Below are 25,859 nucleotides of genomic sequence, written 5' to 3'. Positions count from 1 at the left end.
TAGATCTTCTTTTAAAAGATTTCAGTTATTATTTGCCAGAGAGAGAGAGAGCACAAGCAGGCGGAGCCGCAGAGAGAGAGGGAGAAGCAGGCTCTCCACTGAGCAAGGAGTCCAATGTGGGACTTGATCCCAGGTCCCTGGGATCATGACCTGAGCCAAAGGCAGACGTTTAACTGACTGAGCCTAGATCTTTTGTTGCATCTTATTATCTGTTGTCTGTTGTTTTGTCCAAATGCACTTCAAGGACGTATAAAACACAATTCCCCATAAAAGACTTTTAATGCCCCCCCCCCATGACTTCTGTCCTATCCTTGCTTATCCTTTAAAGCATATCTTCCAGTAGTAGGAAGGGAGAAATGAAGGTGGGGGGGAATTGGAGGGGGAGACGAACCATGAGAGACGATGGACTCTGAGAAACAAACTGAAGGTTCTAGAGGGGAGCGGGATGGAGAATGGGTTAGCCTGGTGATGGGTATTAAACAGGGCATACTGCATGGAGCACTGGGTGTTATACACAAACAATGAATCATGGAACACTACATCAAAAACTAATGATGTAATGTATGGTGATTAACATAACATAATAAAAAAAAAAAGATAGCAGGAAGGGAAGAATGAAGGGGGGGAAATCGGAGGGGGAGACGAACCATGAGAGACTATGGACTTTGAGAAACAAACTGAGGGTTCTAGAGGGGAGGGGTGTATGGGGATGGGTTAGCCTGGTGATGGGTATTAAAGAGGGCACGTACTGCATGGAGCACTGGGTGTTATAGGCAAACAATGAATCATGAAACACTACATCAAAAACTAATGATGTAATGTATGGTGATTAACATAATAAAAAAATAAAAAAATAAAGGATATCTGCCAAGCAAAAGTGCCACTAGCTCCATTTTTAGTAAAGAGTCATGGTTGAGATGCAGCATAAGGTACACAGAAAAAAAGATATATTTGATTATTTTACTTCTTTTACCAAAATTTACATCCAGGTCCCTCATATGGTAGCCCTGTCACATGCCAATCAGTGTAGAAACACTTTTACTCCTCTGTTCTAATTTGCCAAGTAACAACCTTTATTGTGTCCATAAATAAAAATAATTCAGAATAAGTTAGGTGCTGATGGTTAAGTGGGCTTATCTCTAGTTTACTCACTGCCATTATGTAAGTTCCATACTTACCAAGATTCAGTTGTGTTTATGCTGTTTATGGAAATTGTACCTGTTGATGTAATTAGGTAATTCAATACACATTATGCAGGTTAATGACATATGAGTGCACCAACAGTGAGAGCATTTCGTTCTATGGAAAAAAAATGAAAGATTTTTAAAACCACAGAAACTAATATCTCGAACAAACTCAATAAAATAAGTGTCTTAGGAAATGCTATAAAAGTAGGTGTGTATGAGGCAACTGTATAAAAATAAAACCTTCTAGAATGCTATCATCAGACCACTTCACATGGCATTATAACACTTTGAAGAAATTAAAAATTGTATATGATGTGTTACAGGCAGGACTTACATAGTAATAACTCATAATTTGAGATAAAAGATAGGATTTTTCCATCAGAATATTGATACTCAGAAAAAAAAAAAACACCTCATTCCTATATAATAAGTTTGGCCAAAAAATATGGAGTTAAATCAGATTAATTAAATTATAACATTTAAGGTATTTCTGTATTATTTTTTTAATTATTGTTTTAAATTCACTCAGTACCAGTCCCAATTATGTCAGATAGGAGGGCTTCTAGAAACTTTTGTAGATATTACTGTGAAGTTTTGTAGAGATGATGGTTCTTAAAGGTCAACATTATTCTTACCCCAGTTATGACTTTCACTAGCTGTGTGATCTTGGGCAAGTTATCTTAATCAATAAAAAGTGTCAAGTTAATTTATAGAGGTTGTGTAGGTAGAGTGCATAATATCATGCCTAGCACATAGAATTTTATAAATGGTAGCTGCCGCCAGTATTAATTTCTTCTTGTGTTACTTTGTTCAAATAATTTATTTACCAGAGATTCCAGTTTATCCAATAATTATTATTCAAAAATAATAATCGTATAGCTATTAAAACCAAACATGCTCTGTTCTAGATGCTGAGTCTACAAAGATGAACAAGACAAAAATTCTTGCTTTCATGACATTACATCCCAGTAGGAGAAAAAGATAATTAAAAAGAAAATAAATAAATAGCAAAACCTCAAGCACTGATAATTTATAAGAAGAAAAAAAGGCAGGGTAATGTATGAAAAACCAGTGACAGGGATGACAGGAAGTGGGGTGGGGAGGGACTTCCTATTTAAGAAGAAAGGTCAAGAAAAGCCTGAGGAGTAGAGCCTTTAATGATTTAAAGTTATCCAGTCTGGGAAGAACTGATGGTGGAGGGGTCCAGGCAAAGGAAACAATGAGTGCTTGACATTATTTGAGGAGCAGCAAGAAAGTCAGTGTTGTGGGAATGGAGTCTAGAGTGCTAGAAGATGAAGTCAGAAAGCTAGGCAAGGACTAGACTATACATGTCATTTTGCAGACTATATAAGGAATTTAGATTTTAAGAATAAACCACTGAAACAGGGAAATGATATAGCCTGATTTATGTTTCAAAATATAATTATGTTTTAAAATAGCTTATAAGGAGTCAAACTGTAGAAAATCATTGCTAGAGAACTAGAAAGAGAGATCAACAGGAAATAATAGAAATCGCTCTCTCTACACACTCACATCTAAGTATCATTCACAAGGCAGTTTAATATATGCATCTTTTTTTAAAAAAACTAACTTTTATTCAAATAACAACATATCATCCTTTAATTGATTTTACATAACACTTATTCAGCATTTCTATTTAGAATTCCAATAAAGATGTGATGCTTTTAAGTACTTAGCTACACATTCAACTGCACAATGTATTTATTATTTAAAATTTATGATAATACAAATACCTACTTATTTTCCTTTACTTGTAAATATTTACAATAATTCAAGTAAAAATTTGCAAAGTAATTTGATGCCATTTTATACATTGTTCTTTAACTATCACAGGTGATAATAGTATCACTAATTATCACTATCATTTAACAGTGATAATTATATTCTAAACATTGAAATAAACTCTTTTAAAATGTGAGGTTTTAAAAAACTGTATCTGATTAGTGGTTTCCCAATTAGTATTTATGGATTTTCAATCTTTTGATGAACAACAGTTTTTTGTACAGCTGCCAGTCTCCATTAAGATATTTCTAAAAATACATCTTGGTGTTCTTTAGTAAAATTTATTAACTGATTATAATTTAACCTGGCATGTAGCAGGAACCTAATATACTGTATGTCTGCATAATTTCATTATTTTATTATTTTGATACAAGCATTTTATTAAAGTCATGAGAGTAATTGTGTTTTCAAGAGAGGCATATAAAAAAGTTAACATATTTCATCAACAAAACTAAAAGTCAACCTACAGGATGAAGAAGATATTTGCAAATGACATATCTGATAAAGGGTTAGTATCCAAAATATATAAAGAACTTATGCAACTCAACACCCCAGAAAATAAATAATCTAATTAAAATCGGCAGATGACATGAATGGACATTTCTCCAAAGAAGACATACAGATGGCCAACAGGCACATGAAAAGATGCTCAACAACACTCATCATCAAAGAAATCCAAATCAAAACTACAGTGAGATGTCACCTCACACCTGTCAGAATGGCTAAAATCAACAACATAAGAAACAGCAAGTCTTGTCAAGGATGTGGGAAAAGGAACCCTCTTGTGCTATTGGTGGGAATGCATACTGCAGCCACTATGGAAGACAATATGGAAGTTCCTCAAAAAGTTAAGAATAGAACTAAACTACCATATGATCCAGTAATCACAGTATTGGCTATCTTTCCAAAGAATACAAACCACTAACAAAACAATATATGCACTGCTATGTTTATCACAGCACTATTTGCTATAGCCAAATTATGGAAGCAGCCCAAGTGTCTATCAATAATGGATAAAGAAGAAGCAGTATATATGTATATATAATGGGGTATCATTCAGCTATAAAAAAGAATGAAATCTTTCCATTTGCAACAACATGAATGGAGATAGAGAGTATAGTGCTAAGCGAAATAAGTCAGTCAGTGAAAGACAAATACCATGCGATTTCACTCATATGTGGAATTTAAGAAACAAATGAGCAAAGGAAAAAAAAGAGAGAGAAACCAGTAAACAGACTCTTTATTACAGAGAACAAACTGATGGCTACTAGAGAGGAGGTGGGTCGAAGAATGGGTGAAATAGGTGATGGGGATTAAAGAGTACACTTATCATGATGAGCACTGAATAATGTACAGAATTGTTGAATCACTACATTACACCAGAAACTAAGATAACACTGCATGTTAACTATAGTGGAATTAAAACAATAAAGAAAAGAAAACATTTTCTTAATATCTGTGTTATTAAGGATATTGTTGGTACTCTATTGTTTGTTTGTTTGCTTACTATTTAAAAAGTTTACATATTTCAGAACCTAAAGATAATTTCTTTTACTTTTTACTTGAGAAAAAAATATTGAGAGAGATAATAAAAAAGAAGGAAAGGAAACAAAAATCTTTAGATGTCTTAAAAGAATGGCTTTTAATGATCTATGATTGTTTGTGTTTTAGCCCCATTAAGCAAACATTAATGCTGGAAAATGAACACACACACACACACACACACACACACACACACACACACAGGCTGTTTTTTTATTTGAAGAGATTTTTAGTTTCTTTTAGTCATAAAATTCAGTGTACCATTTTTTTTTGAGAATTGAAAAAACAAATGTACCTGGGTTATATACATAAGGATTATTCCATAATGACATGTTGAAAACAGGAATACTCAACTGTCATCTTATCAGAAATTGCTTCTGTGAACCCCTACTAAAGTAGCCCCGACTATCCTCTGACTGTCTCTTTACTCTGTGTTAATTCTATCATAGTATGGATCAGTCTCTGATATTGATTTATTTATTCATGTGCTCATTGTTAATCTCCCTGCATTGTCCCATTCAACAATAAGATATTTGTCCAAGATCAATGTCTTCTTGAAATTTTACTGAAGAGCCCTCTGTTTTATCCCCAACTTTTGCCCGTTTTATGAATAGATTCTCCCTTTTGATAGCTCTATATTAGTAGTATATTTACAGTATCCCACTTATTTGATTCATAGCCTGTGATAAACTTCTGTGTATATGTGTGTGCACATGTGTGTGTTTTCTCTTTGACTTTCCCAACGTACAGCATGTAAGTGCTCTGAAAACATTTGCATTTGTTGATGAAGAATGGTTAACACAACAGAGGACATTGCAAATAGAGAAGGAAAATACCAGTTTGGGGGACATGGACTGAACAAAAGCTCATCAAAACAAGTGAAGCAAAACTGTATCAATGTCTCAGATTTCACAATCTGAGAAAAGTCCATTTCAACATGGGTTGAAAATTCACTAATTCAAATGTGCAGTTCTCATGAATCATAATTGTAGTTCTAGCAACTCTAATGTTTGTGTGGGAAGTGCTAATTTTCTTCTTTTCCTTTCTGGTAAAATAAACAGTATATAAATATAGTATATAAATAATGAAAATGTCTTAAATTGTTAAAATTAGTGATAAGGTATTTTTTGTGCTTCAAATTGTCTTTGTTTCTGATATTTCTTAGAAGAAAGAATGAAAAGTCTCTTTTTTTGAAGTAGATGGCTGTAAATCAGCCATTATTAGTTGTTATTAACTTTCTTCTCCACTTGTGATTTCTAAACATGTAATTCAAATAGATTACCAAGGCTTAGACTTAAAAATATAAATGAAATGAGACTAACGTTATTCAGGTAGATTCACTAATAGATTTCCCTGTTTGGGTATGACTATATCAAATTATTATCTAGCCGGGGGTGGGGGTGGTGGGGACATGCTTGCCTATATATTTAAGAATTTTTCTAAAATGTAGAGATAATCTGAACTTCTAAGTCTATAGGATGGAAACAGTTGCCAAGAAGCAATTGTTATTTAAAAATTATTAACACACTGTACAATTATTTCCCAATTTAATCACTTTGGGCTAAGAAGTATACCACTAACTGACACTTGAAAACTCAGAAGTTACTTGTCTATTATAGGAATTTCTAATGCGCTTTGGTCAAGTCCTTGCAGGAAATTTCATGCTAGAATTTTATACTTTTTATGTTTATCATATCTTTCAGGACAAATAATGGAACCAAACAATATTTATGTGCTACACTCATCATTGTTATAAAAATGCCATTAGACAAAAATGTTAAATATTCACAAAAAAAATATTTCCTTCAGATTCTGGCTAGCAAAAGATGCTGAGAGAAATATCAAAGGAAGGAAATATAACACAGTGCAGGTAATCACAGGAGTTATAAACAGAGGCAGTTGACATTAATAATTAAGTGAGGAAATTTCCTGTGGGGGTTTAGATGAGCTACAGGCACAATGTGTAAAATCACTTGGCTAACTGATCATTAGTTATGTTCTAGAGTATATATTAATGAGTATATATTAATGTAACTGGTTTTTCTACCCTATTTTTCTAGTCCAATAATTTGTCTAATGTAATAAATATGGCTATTCTACATTCTCTGTGAGGAAAAATCATCCCCATTAGAACCTGATGTTTTTATTTTCTGTAAGGGAGTATTCAATATAAATAAATGTGTTAATGAAAGTTTATCACTTCTCTGAAGTTTTTGTGTTGTGCATTAGATTAATTTTAATGGAATTTTATTATTGCTGTCAATATCCAAGTATATATAATCTGACCTTTGCAATAAAAGGTATTTATCATTTTACTGTGATACTTTTGAGTTGGTTTGTGTTTGTCTACTTTTTTGTTTTTTTCAGTTTTTGAAAACTGTTATTTATTTCAACAGGGCATTCTTTAATGAGAAACTGCTAAACACACTGAGACACAAGATATCCTAGTAACCAAGGATGGCTTCCTCTTGGAAATTAATTCTGTTTCTGTCAGTAGCTGGGTGTCTTTCAGGTAAGAATCTTGCTGTACATATAAAATAACAAAAATATATTAAAGTCTTCATTACATAATATCCTCAGGTGTTCATTTAAATTTATATCAGAAGTTATACTTTTCAAAAAAAGAAAGAAAAACAATTCTTAAACCTTTGTTAACATTGCAAAAAGTCATAAGCAATTCAATATAATAAGGTACCTAGGAAAATACTGTATGAACATTAATAAAATGAGTATCCATCCCACCTCATTGGCTTTCATTTACAATGTAAGCTATTATTAGCCTTTAGAAGATTTAGTAATATATATATATGTGTGTGTGTGTGTGTGTGTGTGTGTGTGTGTGTGTGTGTGTGTATATATATATATCATTTACAGCAAGTAATTATAAAAATGTCTCATTACAATGTTAAATTTTACCATATAAAGACAGAATCATGTTGGATTTACTATACTCACACACACACAATCATTTAAAGGCATCTCCAACACAATGTATTTGTTCGGTTGTCTCAGCTTCTCTAACTTTGTTTTGATCAATCTTATTCTATATCTTGGATCTAAAATGATATCTTTTGCTCTGAAAAAGTAGTTTATGTTCTTTGGAATAATACTATCATAATGCTAAAAGTTAATATGCCACAAGTTTTTAAGAATGTCTAGAAATTAAATTGTAGTGATGATGTAAATGTTTATACATGTAACATTTATAGGTTGATTTAACTCAATAGTTATGTTGTTTTATTAAGTGCTATGTATGTAACTTCAGTTATGTATGATGGATGAGTCTTCTTTAAAAACAAAGAGGTAATCCTCAATTTAGATTAATTTATTATTTCAGTTATAACTGCATGTTTTATGTTTAAATGAATAACTAACATATTTGCATGTACCCGAATGCCTTTGGAAGATATATAAAAGCTTCTTTTTGTTGAAATACTGGTAATTAACTGCAAAAACAACAGAACAATTCTTAATTTATTATTATTATGTATTAAGCACCACTGCTTATAGGAAAAAACAGGTTTAAGAAGAGACAGGAAAGGTAAGATGAAACCTCTAGAAAATGTTGGTAGATACATCTGTGAAAACGTGAAAAAGTAAGAAAACATGAACAAAAGGCATTAAAAGTTAAATGAAAACCCTGGTCCATCAATATAATGGTTACCTTAAAAAGAAGTAAATAGTCTTCAAATATTTTATCCTATTTTTCTTTCTGTACAGTATTAGCATCTTCTCCAGTGATCCAATTTATTTCTCTTTTACTGTCTCAATGCCATCTTCCTCAAATTAAATTAACTAAAGGGAATAGAAGTAGGCTTGCAAAATGAAAGACAGGATGCCCAGTTAAGTTTGAATTTCAAATAAACAACAAAGAATTGTTTAAGTTCTAGAATGTTCCGTGCTATATTTTATTTTATCCAAAATTTAAATACAACTGGAGTCTAGTGTTTTTTTTATTATTATTAATTTGACAATGATAGTTGGAGGGAGAATGGTAATTTATATCACTCCAAAATTTTATTTTCTTGAACTGGTACATTATCCTCCCAAATAAACAGTCACTTCAGATGAGATATTCTACTCTGGTTGTGGAAACTTGAAAATACTCAGTCTGAGGTGAAAATACTCATTTTCAAAACATGAAAATACTCAGTCTACACAATCACTAGATATCCAGTTCATAAAGTAAGTAAGGTGCTGCTGTCTCCATAGAGTAAAATGAAACATTGTAAGATAAGAGTAACAAGCTTTAGTCTGGAGGTAAGTTACTATTTAGATATTATAGACAGTTCCAAAAAAAAAGTTGAAAACAAAGGACATTTCTCATTTTTATATGAGATTTAGTTTTTAATTATCTGCACTTAATATAAGATATCTATATGTTTTAGTTATTTTTAAAAACAGATTATTTTCTACTGTAGAGATCTGTTTAAAAACTGGTTAGATAGTTGCAAGGGAATATTATCAAGGTTAACTACATTCAAAAAATTCTCTCACCTTTATCTTCTTATTTTAACAAATTATTTTGGAAGTACAGTTCTTATGTTTTTGTTAGTTGGTGATACTTACATTCAATACTCACTTCAATATTTTATTATTTGGTATTTTATTCTTAAGTTTTTCTCTGGTTATTGCTTTTGTTTATAAGTATTACATTATAGGACCTAGTGGCATAGTAACCTGATTACTATTTCAGAAAATGAGGGTAATTAAGCTATGGGTCATGAACACATTTTATGTTGTTGCTGCTATTTGAACCAGCAAAACTGATCAAAGAAATAAGAGAAGTCCAAGACTATATTTTTTCTTTGTTTTACTTATTCTTTTTTTTTAATGAATTGATTATCTGGGGTGTGTTTCACTAAGAAATGCAGAACTCTTATACAACCCTATGTTTAAAAACTGGCTATTAAAAGCAATGAAACATTGATAGCCTGTGTAGTGATCTACAGCCTTATATTAAAAACAGACTGATGATTAAAACAATGGTGAGAGGGCGCCTGGGTGGCTCAGTTGGTTAAGCGACTGCCTTCGGCTCAGGTCATGATCCTGGAGTCCCTGGATCGAGTCCCGCATCGGGCTCCCTGCTCGGCAGGGAGCCTGCTTCTCCCTCTGACCCTCCCCCACTCATGTGCTCTCTCTCTCTCATTCTCTCTGTCTCAAATAAATAAATAAAATCTTTAAAAAAAAATAAAAATAAAAATAAAACAATGGTGAGATACCACTATGCATATCAAAATGGTTAAGATCCAGATAGAAACAAAAAGTAAAAGCAATATCAATTGTTGGCGAGGATACAGAAAAGAGGAATGTTTATTCATTGCTGGTAGAAAAGCAAAATGGCACAGCCACCTTGGAAGACAGTTTGGCTGTGTTTACAAAGCTAAATAGTCTTGCCATATAATCAAGCAACTGGAATCCTAGACATGTACCTGATTTTAAAATGTATGCACATACAAAATACCTGCACAGAAAAGTTTATAGGAGCTTTATTAACAATCATCAAAAATGGGAAAAAACCAAGATGCCCTTCAGTAGTGAATGGATAAACAAACTGTGTAAATTTCATATAATTCAATACTATTCAGTGATAAAAAGAAATGATCAAGCCATGCATACACATGGATGAATCTTTTATGCATATTGCTAATTGAAAGAAGCCAGTCTGAATGGGCTAGATATTGCATGATTCCATTTGAGTGACCTTTTGGTAAGGGAAAACTATAGAAACTGTCAGATCACTGATTGCCAGAGGTTGGGACATGGGGATGATTAAATAAGTGAATGAAGAGAAGGTATTTTTAAGGGTGATGAAAACACTCTCTATGATATTGTAATGGTGGATGCATGTCATTACACATTTATCAAAACCAACAGAACTTTATAACACAATGTAAACATCAATGTACACAAATTAAAAATAATAATAATAATTTAGGAGGTTAGAGGATCCCAGAATGAAAAGCAGAATGTGACAAACAATCTAACTATATTACAAATGTATGAAACAACTTCACTTAGGGCAGTGGGGGATAAGGGTAATGATTTAAGTAATTATGGAAATGAATCTTCAAAATTAAAAGCAAGAAAAAAAAAACAGCAAAAACCCCACCAAATACCCTGTACTTTGGTAATATGCTCTAATTAATAACGTTATTATTAGCAACTCTAAACCCACTATACATGAAATTGAACAATTAAATCAATGGATGGTGGATGGTGGGAGCCAAGTTTCTCACTGTTGGAGTGGGAGGTTACAGATAAGCAAGAGAAGGATAGAATGATCCATGTGGTAAATGGATTAGCATTGGAGACTTCAGTATGAACTCATGTTTATTTTAATGTAGATACAGATGGTTACATATACAAAGTATAAATATGTATATATATACATGGCTAGGTATACACACATATATCATGTTCTGTTATCTGAGATGGCCTAGAAGCAATGTACTATATAGTAGAAACCAATACAAAAAGTGCTGAGATCTTGGTTTCTAATACTATTCTCCAATTGAAGTGATCAGGGCTATTTGAAGAAGGACTAACTCTAGGGCTGGGGCAGGAAGTATACTTGACCAGCCTAGAATATTTTATAATAACAGAAAGTAAAGAAGTACTAAAACAAACAAAGCAACAAACAAAAAACAAACACAATGAGGCAGGTATATCAAAGGGACACAGGAACCAACTGAAAAAGTTCTCAATGGCCCAAACTGGAAAAAATTTGAGCAAGAAAATAAAGAAGCATGAGTTATAACCCAAAGAATAAAATAATTACCCATAAGCCCATATTTATATAAGTTAATGAATAAACAAATTAATCAAAAGAATAGACAAATTCCCCATGTAGATGAACTTCAAGTAATTTATGAAAACATTTTTTCTCAAGGAAGTGGAATGTAATTTTCCCCTCCTTTAAATGTGGGCTGTCCACAGAAACTCTTCTTTCCAAAGACTACAGAGTGGAAAGGAGGATAAAAAAAGTAACTTTCCAGAGAAGGAAACTGATATACCTTCTTCAACCCAGTGATGATCAAGGTCAACATCAGTAAAGATAACATTTACCCTTGATATGATGTGATGAGAATGGCACCTTACCTCTGTGATTGTCCTCATTAAAATCTATATCCCCAGGCTAATCATGAGAAAAATATCAGACAAATCCCAAATGAGAGACATTCTATGAAATACTTGGCCAGTAGTCCTCAAAAATTTGAAGGTCATCAAAAACTAGGAATATTGGAGAAACTGTCAAAGAAAGAGGAAACCAAGGAGACACAAAAACTAAATGTATTTAGCCTCACACTGCTGGTAATTGGCTCCTACTAGCAAAGGCAATGGGAACGGCTTGATCATGCCTCTGATTTTCTATTAGTCTAGCCTAGGCTCTTTCACACAGTTGCTCAGCTAGGTGAAGCAAAAGTAGGGATAAACCCCAATCTGCGAGCACTTTTCAAGCCTTTGTGTCATGTTTGTTATTGTCTCATTGACCATAGCAAATCACATAGGCCGAAACAGGATCCAAGGAGTAAAAGTGGATTCCACCTCTTGAAGAGAGTAGTTTGCAAAAGCACACTTTAAAGATATTGAACACAGTATATTAACTTAGGCATTATGCTATACAATAGATCTCTAGGATGTGTGCATTTTGCATAGTTTAAACTTTATACCCTTGGAATAATACCTTCTTTCTTCCCCTCTCTCTCGAGCTCCTTGGCACCCACTAGTCTACTCTCTGCTTTGATGAATTTGACTATTTTAGATTCTTTATAGGTTCTTTATATAAGTGGCATATTTAAAAATTTTCCAAGAGGATAAATCTCATTTTAAGTGTTCTTACCACAAAATAAAATAAAATAATAAAATAAATAAATAAAATAACATAATAATAATAAATTAAAAGGGCAGGCAAAACTTTTGGAGATGATGGATATGTTTATGGCATAGATTATGGTGTTGGTTTCACAGAGGCATACTTATTCCCAACTTATCAAGTTGTATACATGAAATATGTACAGCTATTGTGTATCAGTCATACCTCAACAAAGTGATTGAAATAAAGTGTGCATACAGCAATAAGATATATCCATGCCCATTTTTGAGCTCTACCACATAATTTTTTATATCTATGAATATTTTATATGAAATTAATAATCCTGTTTTAGTTAACAATAAAGAAGATGAAAGGTTTCTTTGTATCTTTTTATTTCAGATACAGTGACAGTGCGAACACTGTGGTCTAACTTCATTAGCTGAGCTTGAAAAAAACTTTAAAAATCAGTAAAATTATTTTTATCAATATAAGATAAATTCACTTGAATAAAATCTAAGAATTTCATGATAGAATGTATGAAATTGGGGAGGAATCATAATTAGTATAGCCTAGTTCTGTATGCATATACAAAAATTATCAACATTTCAACCTCTTCTCTGTCAAAATTCATGTTGTTTTCTTTAAAAATGATTCTTCAAAGATTTATTATCCTTCAGATGTGTATGGAGGCAGCAATTGGGAGGAAGCAATATGGTACAAGATTTACCTTCTTTGAATTTATAAGCAACTTTACTGACATTCGTTGGTTCTGTTAATTGCTTTTCATTTAATATCCATGTTTAAACAAACACAACAACAAAAATTAAAGGGTTTAAATTGTTCTGCTCTGTTTTACAGAATATCCTATCTAATGGGTTTTTTAATTATCATACCCCTTTGGGAATGTGGCTAGTAATTATTCTAATTTCTTTTAAAATATTTAACAGTTCGAATTCTGTGTTATAATAATCATTAACAATATGTTTCTTTTTGTGAAATATAATAAAACAGCTTGATAGGACACTGAAGAGAGATGTGTATGTGAAATATGTCAAATACAAATATTAATTATTTACTATTAGAATAGGCTAGAATGCAGTTATTATTACCCACATTATCATGTGGTTGAAGGATCATTTGGTTGAAGGATTTTGAAAAAGCATTCTTTTTTCATTCCCCAGTACCAGCATATTGTTTGCAACATCCCAAATCTGTTTATGCATTTCTATCGAAGTTATAAACTTAAGAAAAAATATTTAATTGGATTTATTTAAACTAGATATATTTAAAGCTCATCTACATTGAAAAAAATCTCCCTCACTAAATTAAAAAATTTTAGGATTAAAAATAATTTGGAGATCATGTGGCTTGATTCTTTATACTTTGGCAAGTAAAGTATTATTTGTTCTCAATAGAGATGAGGCTCGGGGAGGTTCTATCACATATTCAATGACACATAGATGGTAACTAGTTTAAGAATAATGAGAAGGCTGCTTCTTATAGCAATGATTTCAATATATCAGACAGCATGGAGGGGAGACAAGAGAGGAAATTCAGTTCTCAGAGTTACACTGACTTTCTTCTGACGTAATTACATCTAGTTCCTTTTTCCTGAATTACTTTCTGATGTTTCTGATGTAAGCTGTACTGCTTTAGTGTGGTGATGGGTAATAAAGAGGGCATGTGCTGCATGGAGCACTGGGTGTTATACGCAAACAATGAATCATGGAACACTACATCAAAAACTAATGATGTAATGTATGGTGATTAACATAACATAATAATAAAAAAATAATAATTAAAAAAAAACTACCAAGAAAACCCCACACATCCTTCCCTCCACTTTCACCTCATTCTTCATTGAGTTAAATTCATTTTATTGGACAGATGACAGTTTGTTCCTTTTGCTAAGAAGATGATAAACTATTGAACAGAGAATGTCTGTCATTGATAAGCTTATACAAATCATCTCCTTCTTCTTGGTGGCAGTGGGGTAATAAGCACAGAATTTTGTCACTACTACTAGTGCTGCCTAAGAACTTTAAAAGGAAATGAGAAGAGAAGTGTTACAGAAAACAGGTGCCTGATAATATTAAGTCTGACTGGCCCTACTGCAGTTGAGAAAGAGAAATGGATTATGGCTCCTCTGTGATCATTTTGAAATTATATATATGCACATTGTATCGGTCCCCAGGAAGTCATGATGATAATAGAGGCTACCTCAGTGCAAAAAAAAACAAGTTGACTCTTATCAGCTGTGCACTGGTGATATCAGACATGTAATTAATCAGAAGACACTTTAATTTATCCTTGTTAGTGGAAGTGGGGGTTTGGCAGAGGAGTGTACCTGAATTTAGTTTTATTTATTTTTATCTTAAAGGCAAAGAAAAGGCTAAGAGTTATCTATAATTATCAGCAATTTCTAGAGTGATATAAAAAAGAAACCATCACCTGAAGAGAGTCAGATTCAACATCCCAGAGAAATGAGAGTACATATGTGTTCTCAGTGTTTTGGAGAGTAAAGAGAGAATTAACTAATTTATTAGGTCAGCTGAATGTTATTTCTCTTACATGAGAAAAATTAAAAGTTTTCTACTTGATTATTGGTTAAGGAGTAAGCAAAATATATCAAAGTATTTTATAATCTAAAAAGAGCTGTGAAAGTTATCTCATTCTTCTTCAACTGGACTGACTCTTATTGAAATTATTATTTTCAAAAATGATAAATCTTTGCTAATAAAATATTGACCACCAACACTAGTTCTTTTTGTTATTGTAAAATAATGCTCAGAAAATTCATACTGTATCAACTGTCCACAAGAACTTGTGAACAGATGTTCATGATATCATTTGTTAAGCAGAGATAAATTTCTACTACAGTAATAAAGCAGTGAAAAATGCCGATTTATGGTGAAGATTGTTTTATTGCTTAGCATGAACTTCTGAGGAGCTGCCTCTATTTAGTAATTTGAGTAATTTGTCAGCAAGAAAACAGCTGCATTTTCTATATCTCATTAATTCAATACAGGTCTATTCTGCCTATAAAATGTAGAGACAGTTACATTCATGAGATCCCAAACAAGCTGGACACAACTGAGATGCAGAGAAATACAAAAAAAAATCCTGTTCTCCTTGACCTTAAATAAAATTTACAGGCTTATCAGGACCCAAATATTTAAAATATGTCATGTGTAAAATAAATCATATATAACTAATTGTAAGACTATAGTTTATTTTAGCTATTTGGGAAAATATTTTGCTAACAACCAACTAAGTCAACTACATATTTCTTGAAACTGTAGATTTCTGTATTTGGTGATATTTATTTGATATATCTATCAACCACAATATTTTTTCTAGCATTTGAAAAAAAAATACTTTCCATACTAATTCTCACTGTAGCTTTAACAGAAATTTGTCAGAAAATTCAGTTTTCTTATGATGTCTTTATGATGGTGTCTGTGCTTACAGCATGACCTCATCCTTCCTATAGATTTAGAGTGTGGCAGAACCATCCAAATGGGCCAGATCAGGGATAAATATGGTTTTAAGTGATGATCTTTTCCTTTTTAGTACTTGCATATTTGCAATTATAATTTTTATATGCTGAAATAAAAAAAAAAGCAGGACTCTACAAAAACAGAGGTGATGTGTGCTTTATTTGATGTCTCTTACAAAAGACCTAGAATAATATTTTCTATAAGTATGGGTACCTATTTTTAAATAAATGAAAGGAAAAAGGAAATGATTAATTACTTGTTTGATTCTTTTCTTCTGTGAAGAGAGGCATAAGCTATGTTTCTGGTTATAGCAATTTTTGGTAAGAAAACCTCCAAAAATGATAAATAATTTTGGATTTTTTAACCTGATCATCCTAATATCTTTTAATACTATGAACTAAACTGAGGTATTTTTTGGATGCCCTGTAGTTCTGGGTTAAAGAAGTAGCAATTATCTTAGTTTAGTTCAGAATATTGTGAAAATAGGCATTAAAAATGAAAGAAGAAAGAAAGAAAAGAAAAGAAAAAAGAAAAGAAAAGAAAAAGGTATGAAAAAAAGCAAAAAAAAAAATAATAAAAGTAAAATCTTTGAATCACCAGTGTCTTTGATCAAGCATCTGAGGTCTCATGCTACACATTTTCACTCAGCATGTAGGTCTGGCAGATTTTGTTTCAAGATGCCCTAAAGGTGTCCAAGAGGACACCTGACTTGTATGCCTTTCTACTTGCTCTTCTATAATAATTCAGAGAGAGCATTAACTGATAATGACTTTGCTGGCCTAGAGCTATTTTTGTCTAATGCCTAAATTGAGCAAGAACTATTTCAATCTGGCCCCTGGATCCATAATCCTGAAGGAATGGGCTGGTCTTTGCTTGTTTGATGGCTTTTTTTCTATAGGATTCAGTAGAACTCAAGATGGAACATTTGTTTCATTTATGATTCAGTCTGTCTTCAAAAAAAAAAAAAAATCATAGCTATGGTTAAAAAGTTCCAAGTATGCATAGCACAAATAATTTGTAAAAGATGTTTTGTATTACAGATAGAGAGTACAGAGATAAAAAGCCAGTCCCACTGGCCTAATAAATTCCAAGTGTTTTTTAGCTGAAATCATTTGTTTATATGCTAATTTAACAAATATTAATTTAGTGCTTGCTATATATCATTCTAGTCACTAAAGATATAGCAGTGAACAAGACAGACAAAACCTGCATCCTTGAGGAACTCACATTCTAGGAGAAAAGATAGACAATTTAGTAAGAAACAAAATAATACAAGGTCTGCAGGGATAATTTCCATAAAGAAATTAAGTAGAGGAAAGGGATAATAAGTGATGTGTATGGTGATGGGGTAGCAAGGTGCTGCTTTACATAACATGGCAAGAAATATCACTCTGAATAGGTCTCTAAGGAAACACCTCATGAATGTGGAAAAGCAAGCCATGTGAATATCCGAGAGAAAGTGTTTCAGCAGCAGAGGAAGGCAAATGTCAAAGCCCTCATGAGGAAGCACTTACTGTGAAGAAGAACCAATATAGAAGACAGAAGAACCTATACGGATAAAGAGAGTATATGACAAGAAGAGTCATAAGGAGTGAAATTAGTAAATAGGCAATGACCAGATCATGTTTTAAGCAGAGATGTAACTTGATAACATGTTAAAAGATCATACTGGATACTTTATGGAAAATAGATTGTAGACTTCGGGCAAGAATGTAAGCAGGTAGAATAGGTTGCTATTTCAAAAGTCTACAAGGCGTGCCTGGGTGGCTCTGTCAGTTAAGCATCCGACTCTTGATTTTGGCTCAGGTCATGATCTTTAGGTTGTGAGATCAACGCTCACATTGGACTTGGCTCTGGGTGTGGAGCCTGCTTGGGATTATCTCTCTCCCTCTCCCTCTGCCCACCCCCCCCATCTCTCTTTCTCTCTCTGCTTCCCTTTCTTAAAAAAAAAAAAAAAAAAAAATCTGTAAGACAGAAGATTGCAACAAGTATTCAATGACTAATTATTGATTTGATTATGAGTCAGCAGTGGTATGTGCCTACCAAACACACACACACACACACACACACACCTAATATTATCTTCAGCTGTATTTAACAATGTCAAGAACAAGGAAGAGGTTAGATCTACTTTGCATCTATCATGCTAATAATGACTGTGATATTATGTTCAGCTCCAGGCTCAATCATATAAGAGAAACATAGATAAATAAGAATGTATTTACTGGAGGGAAAGCAAAGAGATAAGGAAAAACTTGAAACCATATTATAATGAAAATGATAAAAGGAAATAAAGGAATGAGAATTAAATATTAGAACTAATGTTTAAAGAAATTTTGAAGGAAGATTCAGGGAAGACCTCCTTCTTCTTGCAAAGTCTTCCCTGAATCAATTAATTTTTGCTTTTTTAAGCCAATGAGTAAAATATATTCAGAACTCCAATATACATATGTCTTAGGGGGTCAAGCCAAAAGGTTTTTTTGTAGTTGAACTCTGGGCATGTATTCTGCTCATACTTTTTGAGGTGATTTTACCTGTTTTTTTATATCCTGATTGACAGTAGTGACTTTCAATTGTAGATTGTCTTCTTTATTTGGGACATTGAGATCAAGCTTAATGGTATATTACTTAATGGTAGGCAACTATAAGTGTTCATGGAATAAAAGAAGATATAAAGACTTTGAAAAAAAGAACCTTTTTTTTTCTTAACTATCATACAGAAATATCACTTCCAGTATCCTGATGTCTTAGTGAGATACATCAGCCTATTATTTCCTATAGCAAGAAAGAATTGTCACATGGCAAATAGGCAGGAATTTTGGCTCGAAAGTCAGAATTCCAGAGGTAATACTACATACAACTGCTATCTTTAAATAGCTGAAAGTTTGTCATATGTGAGCAACTTAGATTTATTCTAAAATATCCAAAGGGACAAATCAGTCAAAATACAAAAAAGTGAGAGGTAGAATTAATTTAAAAAGAAGATCATTCTAAGAAGCCAGAGTTGCTCATTGGTAGAATTAACTCTATCTCAAGAGAGTCTGTCTGTTCTCTATAGAGTTAAAGCATGAGCTAAATGATCATTATGTAAAGATAATTTTAGCATCAAAGGGCTTGCTCAATCAGATGATATAAATGTTTTCCCCTATTAGATCTATAATTCTGTAAGCTTAACTTTAAGAAATAGCTATGCATTTTCTATTTTATTTTTTATCATATTTTTAATAACAGAGGATGTTTACTAATGGAGGATTACCAAATGAGAGAAAGGTTAATAGTTACAGGCAAAAGAACTGAAAATGGAAAGAATGGGCTGGAGGTTAAAAACAAAATATAAACACATCCAGTGGAATTGACACCTATTGGATGAGAAGGATAAGAGAGGAGAGAGTAAAAGATGTTTTTGTTTGCTGTTTTGAGCCAGCATGCGAGAGAAAAGTGGAGCCATCAGTAAAAATCAAGACAAAAAAGTAGGTTAGTTTGAAATTAAAGATGACAAAATATGATGGAATATTGAATTTAGGAAAAAAAACAGTTGTTATTGTCAAATATAATGCAGTGAATTGGGAAGAAAAAGTAATACACTGGAATCTGTTTTTTCATTATTGAACATAAATTGGCAAGAACCTAATATCTTTTGGATTCTATTGAAGGAGATTTATTTTTTTTAAGTAATAAAATAGACCATCAGGTTTATAATCATATAAAGTGGTCTTTTCATAAATTTAGATGATTCCTTTCTGTGAAGTTATTCTGTCTGATCAGAACATTGTTTTAAACATAGTTTCCTAATAAGCTTCCAGAAATGATTCCTCTCAGAAAGAAAAATAGTGCTTGTGTACTAAATTCAACTTTGCCATGGATTTTAGGACTTTGGGCAAGTTATTGTCTCCTCTGTAACACAGTGGCTTAGACTATATTATTTTAAATTATCTTCCATATTCTAACAGTTTTCCAATCATCTCAGAACTTTTACTAAAGCCTTAAAGTTGAGAACAATAAATACTAAGTATTCTTATATTTGAAAGAATGGTGCTACACATGCCCATGTGTTATTTATTAAAAGATGTCAATGTATGTTAACTCTACTGGAATTTAAATTAAATTATTAAATTAAATTAAATTAAATTAAATAATTAAATTAAATTAAATCAAGATGTCAAATATGGTTCACCCTAAATAATCAATTAGAAATTTAAAGAAAAGCAGTAGAAGTAAAAAAATACATAAATAAGTCATCAGACTATATAAAGCTGATGGAAGTAGACTTGAGTTTTCATTTCCCATCACTAGGGGAAGAAAAAGGATACTTTCCTCAAGCCAAAAGAAGATGGTCCAGAGGAACCCCTTGTGGTAATTGGACTATCTGCAGGAAGAAAATACATCTCTCACTTCTCTGCTAAATGCTTTCTAAGCTACAGAAATCCAGATGTCCATTATAGAGAAAACAATGGAGCAGAACATGTTAGAAAAATCTCAGGAAAACCTTGCATCCTTTCCCTTGACTTTGAAGGTGGATGACCTGGTAGTATAAGGGCATAGAAATTAACTCCTACTTCTTTAAAGTCATGAGGTGGATAAGAGTTATACTTGAAGCCCAAATGAGATTAAAAGGTTACAGAGAATACACTAAGTCCAGCATTTGGAAGAGCAAAGGTTCATGAACTTTCTGTGGGACAGAAGTTAATCCTGCAGAAGTAGCCATGCTTGGGTCATCTTGATGGCTTCTAGCCAAAGCAACTTAACAGAAGGAGATAAGTTGGGAGAAGGGAGGGTAGACTCCTAGGGGCTACAACTGGGAGGGAGATATAAGCATAATCTATCAGTCAGAGAGTAGAAATGGGGAAGCATGATAGATTTTAAGGAGCCTCCAAAGAACCATAATGTGCAACCCACTACAGAATCAACATTTGGAGTCTGCTATGCAGATAGCCTTGCAAAACTACAACAGTGCCAGGCAATTAAGCCAACTAGGATTTTTGGCCTTTATCTTTTCAAAGCATCAAAGGATTCATCAAGAATAGGAAGAGGAAGAAAAAAAAAAATATTCCTTTTCCCCTAGCACAGTTTCCCTAACCATAAGGTAAACCTAATCTAAAGAAAAAAATGATGAGAGACTGAAGTTTGGATCATGGCAGGCCTGGATATATTAGTTCTAAAAATTAGTCCCAATTGCCAAAAATGACCTTGTTCTAATAATTGAAGTGTACAGAAAGCTGGCAACCCACTGAGAATGTCATCCAGGGCAGAAGGGAAATCTAGCAGGAGATGTTTAAAGGCAGTAATTGGAGAAAAGTAAAACTTTTCAGTGCCTTTCATAAACTCATTATATATACTTGGATGATCTCTCCTTATTGACATATAAACCTCCTGGTAGCCTTTCATTGGTATTATTCTTTTAATAAAAATGTATCAAATGCTACTCTAAGTCAGGAAATGTCCTGGATGGTGTGGATAAACCAGACAAAAATGCAAGCCCACACAATCATCAGAGGTTACAGATATTTGGATCTGGCTTCAGAGAAGAGGTGGCAGGACAGACTCAGATTGCCCTGAAGGTTCCAAAGCCTGGTTACAGATATTTGGACTGATTAACAAATCTTGAACTACACTGAGGTAGAAAAAATGCCCAGTAGTCTCTTTTGTATAGAACATACCTTATATTAATCATAGTTTCATCAGAGATCTTTCTTGGACTCTCTTCTGGCACATTTATTAAGCAATTCACACCAAAGACTTCAAGGAAAAGACTGGAATTAAGTGGGTGGTGAGGTATTGATTGTGTTTGAATAGGTGGGAAGAAAAGAAAAGAGCATTAAATCAGAGAGAAATGCACTAGCATACTGCACTGAGAGCTCTAGCTCTGCCTTCTTATATTTTTTGTCACATTACAAAGATTCTTGCCCAGTTCCCCTCCCTTTCCCTTAAGCACTCATATTCCATAACTGTATGCTCTAAACGGACTCTTTGCATTTAGGAAAATAAATTGTGAGTATATGACTTGTGGATCTACAAACGATTAATCTTAATGTTTGGAGAAAGCATGGAATCCAGAAAAAAAATAGATGTTTTTACTAGATTAAAGTGCAAAAGTTATGACATGTTGTTTCTACTAAGCATTTTGCTGTAACTTATGTCAATATAGTAGTTTGTTACAGATATTATGATTTTCATTTAATTAAAATGTGAGTGACAGATATTTCTTTTTCTCTTTTGAGAGAGAACATAGAAAAATCTATTCTCAAAGTGGTAAATAAAATAGAACAAAATAGAAAGTTTAACAGCCCATGAGAATATCACATGATAATTACCATAGACATATATTCAAAACAGGGTTTGGTAGCACATGATAATTACCATTGACATATATTCAAAACAAGTTTGGGCAGTCCTTCAGTTGTTCCTTCTAAATTATTTAAAGATGGAGATTGGGGGGGAAGATGGCAGAGTAAGAGGATCCTAAGTTCACCTGGTTTCATGGATACAACTATATAACATGTCAGCATAAATAGCTCAGAAAATGAACAGAAGACAGGCAGAACAAACTCCACAGCTAAAGGTAAAGAAAGGTCACACTGAAGAAGGTAGGAAGGGTGAAGACACAGTTTGGAGTGCAATAGACCATGACTGTCCACAGTCAGGAAAAGCCAGAGGTACAGAGAAGGGTAAGAAACTATCACACCAGGGAGCCTGCACAGGGAAGACATTCCCCATAACATTTGGCTTTAAAAGTGAGAGTTTCAAATTTCATGAGTTCTTAGGACCAGAAGGACTTAAAGCCTAGAATTTAAAAAATCACTGGGCTCAGCTCTGGGAGAGCAAGGAGGGCATGAGGAAACTGAGTCCTTGCCCTTAAAGAGACAGCACAGCAAGCAGCCTGTGCAGATACAGCATAGAACCAGCAGTTTGAAAAATGCTTGGAACATGTAGAAGTGAGTTATTTACTCATCTCAGAGCTTGTCCCAGGAAGGCATGAATCACAAGAAGACCTCTCCAGGAACAAAAGAGCTGGTAGGCACTATTTCTCTCCCCTACCCCCCAGCATAAAAAAAGGGGCTACCTGTGGGGAACCAGCAGTGCTCTGACATTCCCTACCAAGGCCCCCTCCACCCTGCACTTTGGCAGATCTGCCATTCCCAGTCATACTTGCCTCAGTTTCCTTCCTGCAGAGCCCTTTCCACAGAAGACCAGCACACACCCCCTCCAATAATGCCTCTCCTGACCCACACATATTGCAAGCTTCTGTTCTGGGGGAGGGGGAGCTGGTGGCAGGGGGAGCTGGTCTCATTTCACAAGTAGACCAGGATGCACTTTGTTAGAACATGCCCCACCCTTACTGGGGTCCAAACACTGCCCACAGCAGTCAAAGAGAACCTCTATAGACAACTGGACAAAAGGGAAAAACATCCAGCAAAGTGCACACAACACACATAGGAGACATTCCCAGAAGCACCACGACCTAGGGAACAGGAAACACTGCACTGCAGGACACTACAGGACCTCTTCTTCATAAGGCCACTACTTTCAAGAGCAGGAGATATAGCTGACTTTCCTAACACAGAGAAACAGATGCAGAGAGTTAGATGAAATGAGGAGAGAGAAGAATATATCCCAAATGAAAGAATAGGATAAAACCACAGGAAAAGACCTGGGCAAAATGAAGATAAGTAATATGCCTGATAGAGAATTTCAAATAATGATCAAAAAGATACTCACCAGCCTTGAGAAAAAAACAAGTGGAGGACATCAGTGAGACCCTTAAAATGAGATAAAAATAACCAATCAGAGATGAAGAAGACAATAAATGAAATTAAAAATATACTAGATGGAATACATAGCAGGCTAGAGGTAGCAGAGGGATGAATTAATGACCTGGAAGACAGAGTAATTGAAATTAAGCTGAGCAAATGAGAGGGAAAAAAAAAAAAATATGCAAAACAAGAATAGACTTAGGGAACTAAGTGACTCCATCAAATATAATGCAACATGTGCATTATAGGGAAACCAGAAAAAGAAGAGAGAAAAAAAAGGGGACAGAAAATTTATTTGAAGAAATAATAGCTGAAAACTTCACTAATCTGGTGAACAAAACAGATATCCAGACCCAGAAGGCAGAGAAATCCCTCTAAAAAATAAACCCAAGGAGGTCCACTCTAAGACACATATTAATTAAAATGGCAAAAATGTAGTGATAAAGAAAAAAAAAATAAAAGCAGCAAGAAAAAAGAAGAAAGTTACATAAGGGAAACCCCATAAGGCTATAAGCAGATTTTTCAGCAAACTTCAGGCCAGAAGGGAATGGCACAACATATTCAAGTGTTAAAAGGAAAAAAAAAATCTGCAGTTAAAAATATTCTATCCCAAATAGAAGGAGAGATAGTATCCCAGACAAACAAAAACTAAAAGAGTTTGTTACCAATAAAACAGCCCTACAAGAAATATTAAAGGATACTCTTTGAATGGAAAGGAAAGACCATAAATGAGAGCATGAAACCTAAGTATATCTGTAAAAGTAAATCAAAGGATTCATAGAATAAAATAATGTAGTTTATGACATCATATACCTAAAGTGAATGGTAACCACAAGTCAAAAACCAGTAATAGATATGCAGAGAATAAAGAGAAAAGTATCCAAGTATATCACTAAAGAAAACCAGCAAACCATGAAAGAGAAGAAAAGATCAGAGAAAAACTACAAACACAAACACAAAACAAGTAACAAAATGGCAATAAATACATATCTATCAATAATTACTTTGAATGTAAGTGGACTAAATCAAATAACATAGGGTGACAGACTGGATTAAAAAAACAACAACAACAAAAAACAAAACCCATCTATGCGCTGCCTATGAGAGATTCATTTTAGACGTACAGACATGCAGATTGAAAGTGAGGGAATGGAGAAATATTTATCATACAAATGGATGTCAAAAGAAGACAGGGTAACAATACTTACAATTGGATAAACTAGACTTAAAAAAAAAAAACTGTAACAAGTGACAAAGAAGGACACTGTATAATAATAAAGGAGACTATCCAACAAGAAGATATAACAATTGTAAGATTTGTGCACCCAACATGGGAGCAGCCAAATACATAAAACAGTTAATAACAAACATAAAGGAACTAATCAATAGTAATAAAATAATAGTAGGGGATTTTACAACTACACTTACATCAATGGGTAGATCATCCAAATAAAAAATTAACATGGAAATAATGGCTTTGAATGACATACTGTATCACATGGATTTAGCAGGTATAATCAGAACATTCCATCTTAAAACAGCAGAATACATATTCTTTTCAAATGCAAATGGAACATTCCTAGAATAGATCACATCTTAGCCCACAAAACAAACCTCAACAAATTCAAGAAGACTGACCTCATACCATGCATATTTTCTGACCACAACTGTATAAAACTAGAAGTCAACCACAAGAAAAAAATCTGGAAAGAGCACAAATACATGGAGGTTAAATAGAATGCTACTAAACAATGAATGGGTCAACCAAGAAACCAAAGAAGAAATCAAAAAGTACATGGAAACAAATGAAAATGAAAGCATAGCAGTCCAAAATCTTTGGGATGAAGCAAAAGCAGTTTTCTAAAAGGGAAGTATAAAGCAATACAGACCTAACTCAAAAAGCAAGAAAAATCTCAGATAAAAAAATCTAACTTTATACTTAAAGGAGCTAGAAAAAGAAGAACAAACAAATCCCAAAAAGAGCAAAAAGAAGGAAATACTAAAGATTAGAGTATAAATAAACCAAATAGAAACTAAAAGAAAGAAAAAAAAAGAACAGATCAATGAAACTGGGAGCTGATACTTTGAATAGACCAAAAAAATTTGATAAACCTCTAGCCAGACTCACCAAAAGAGAGAGAGAGTACTCAAACAAAATCACAAAGGAGGGAGGGGAAATAACAACTGACCCCACAGAAATACAAACAATTTTAAATCAATATTATGAAAACTTTTATGCCAACCAACTGGACAACCTAGT

At 33.3% G+C, this 25,859-nt stretch overlaps 1 protein-coding gene and 1 long non-coding RNA gene across 8 annotated transcripts in view; one reads left to right on the top strand and one right to left on the bottom strand.

Annotated features, from left to right (window-relative positions):
* CNTN5 (contactin 5) overlaps nt 1-25,859 on the top strand; it is a 1,357,780-nt gene that overhangs the window by 584,981 nt on the left and 746,940 nt on the right. For all 7 annotated transcript variants that reach the window (XM_032426178.1, XM_032426172.1, XM_032426174.1 and 4 more), the window contains one exon: nt 6,929-7,044. In XM_032426178.1, coding sequence (XP_032282069.1) covers nt 6,990-7,044 — 55 coding nt within the window. In that variant the 5' untranslated portion in view covers nt 6,929-6,989. The remainder of the gene's footprint in view (nt 1-6,928; nt 7,045-25,859) is intronic.
* LOC116645774 overlaps nt 1-25,859 on the bottom strand; it is a 71,376-nt gene that overhangs the window by 18,515 nt on the left and 27,002 nt on the right. The gene's annotated exons all lie outside the window — the stretch shown is intronic.

Source organism: Phoca vitulina, unplaced genomic scaffold (genome assembly GCF_004348235.1).
Source record: "Phoca vitulina isolate PV1807 unplaced genomic scaffold, GSC_HSeal_1.0 scaffold34, whole genome shotgun sequence".
NCBI lineage: Eukaryota > Metazoa > Chordata > Mammalia > Carnivora > Phocidae > Phoca > Phoca vitulina.
The sequence above is the reverse complement of the archived record's forward strand: the minus strand, read 5'-3'. Positions and strand labels throughout refer to the sequence as shown.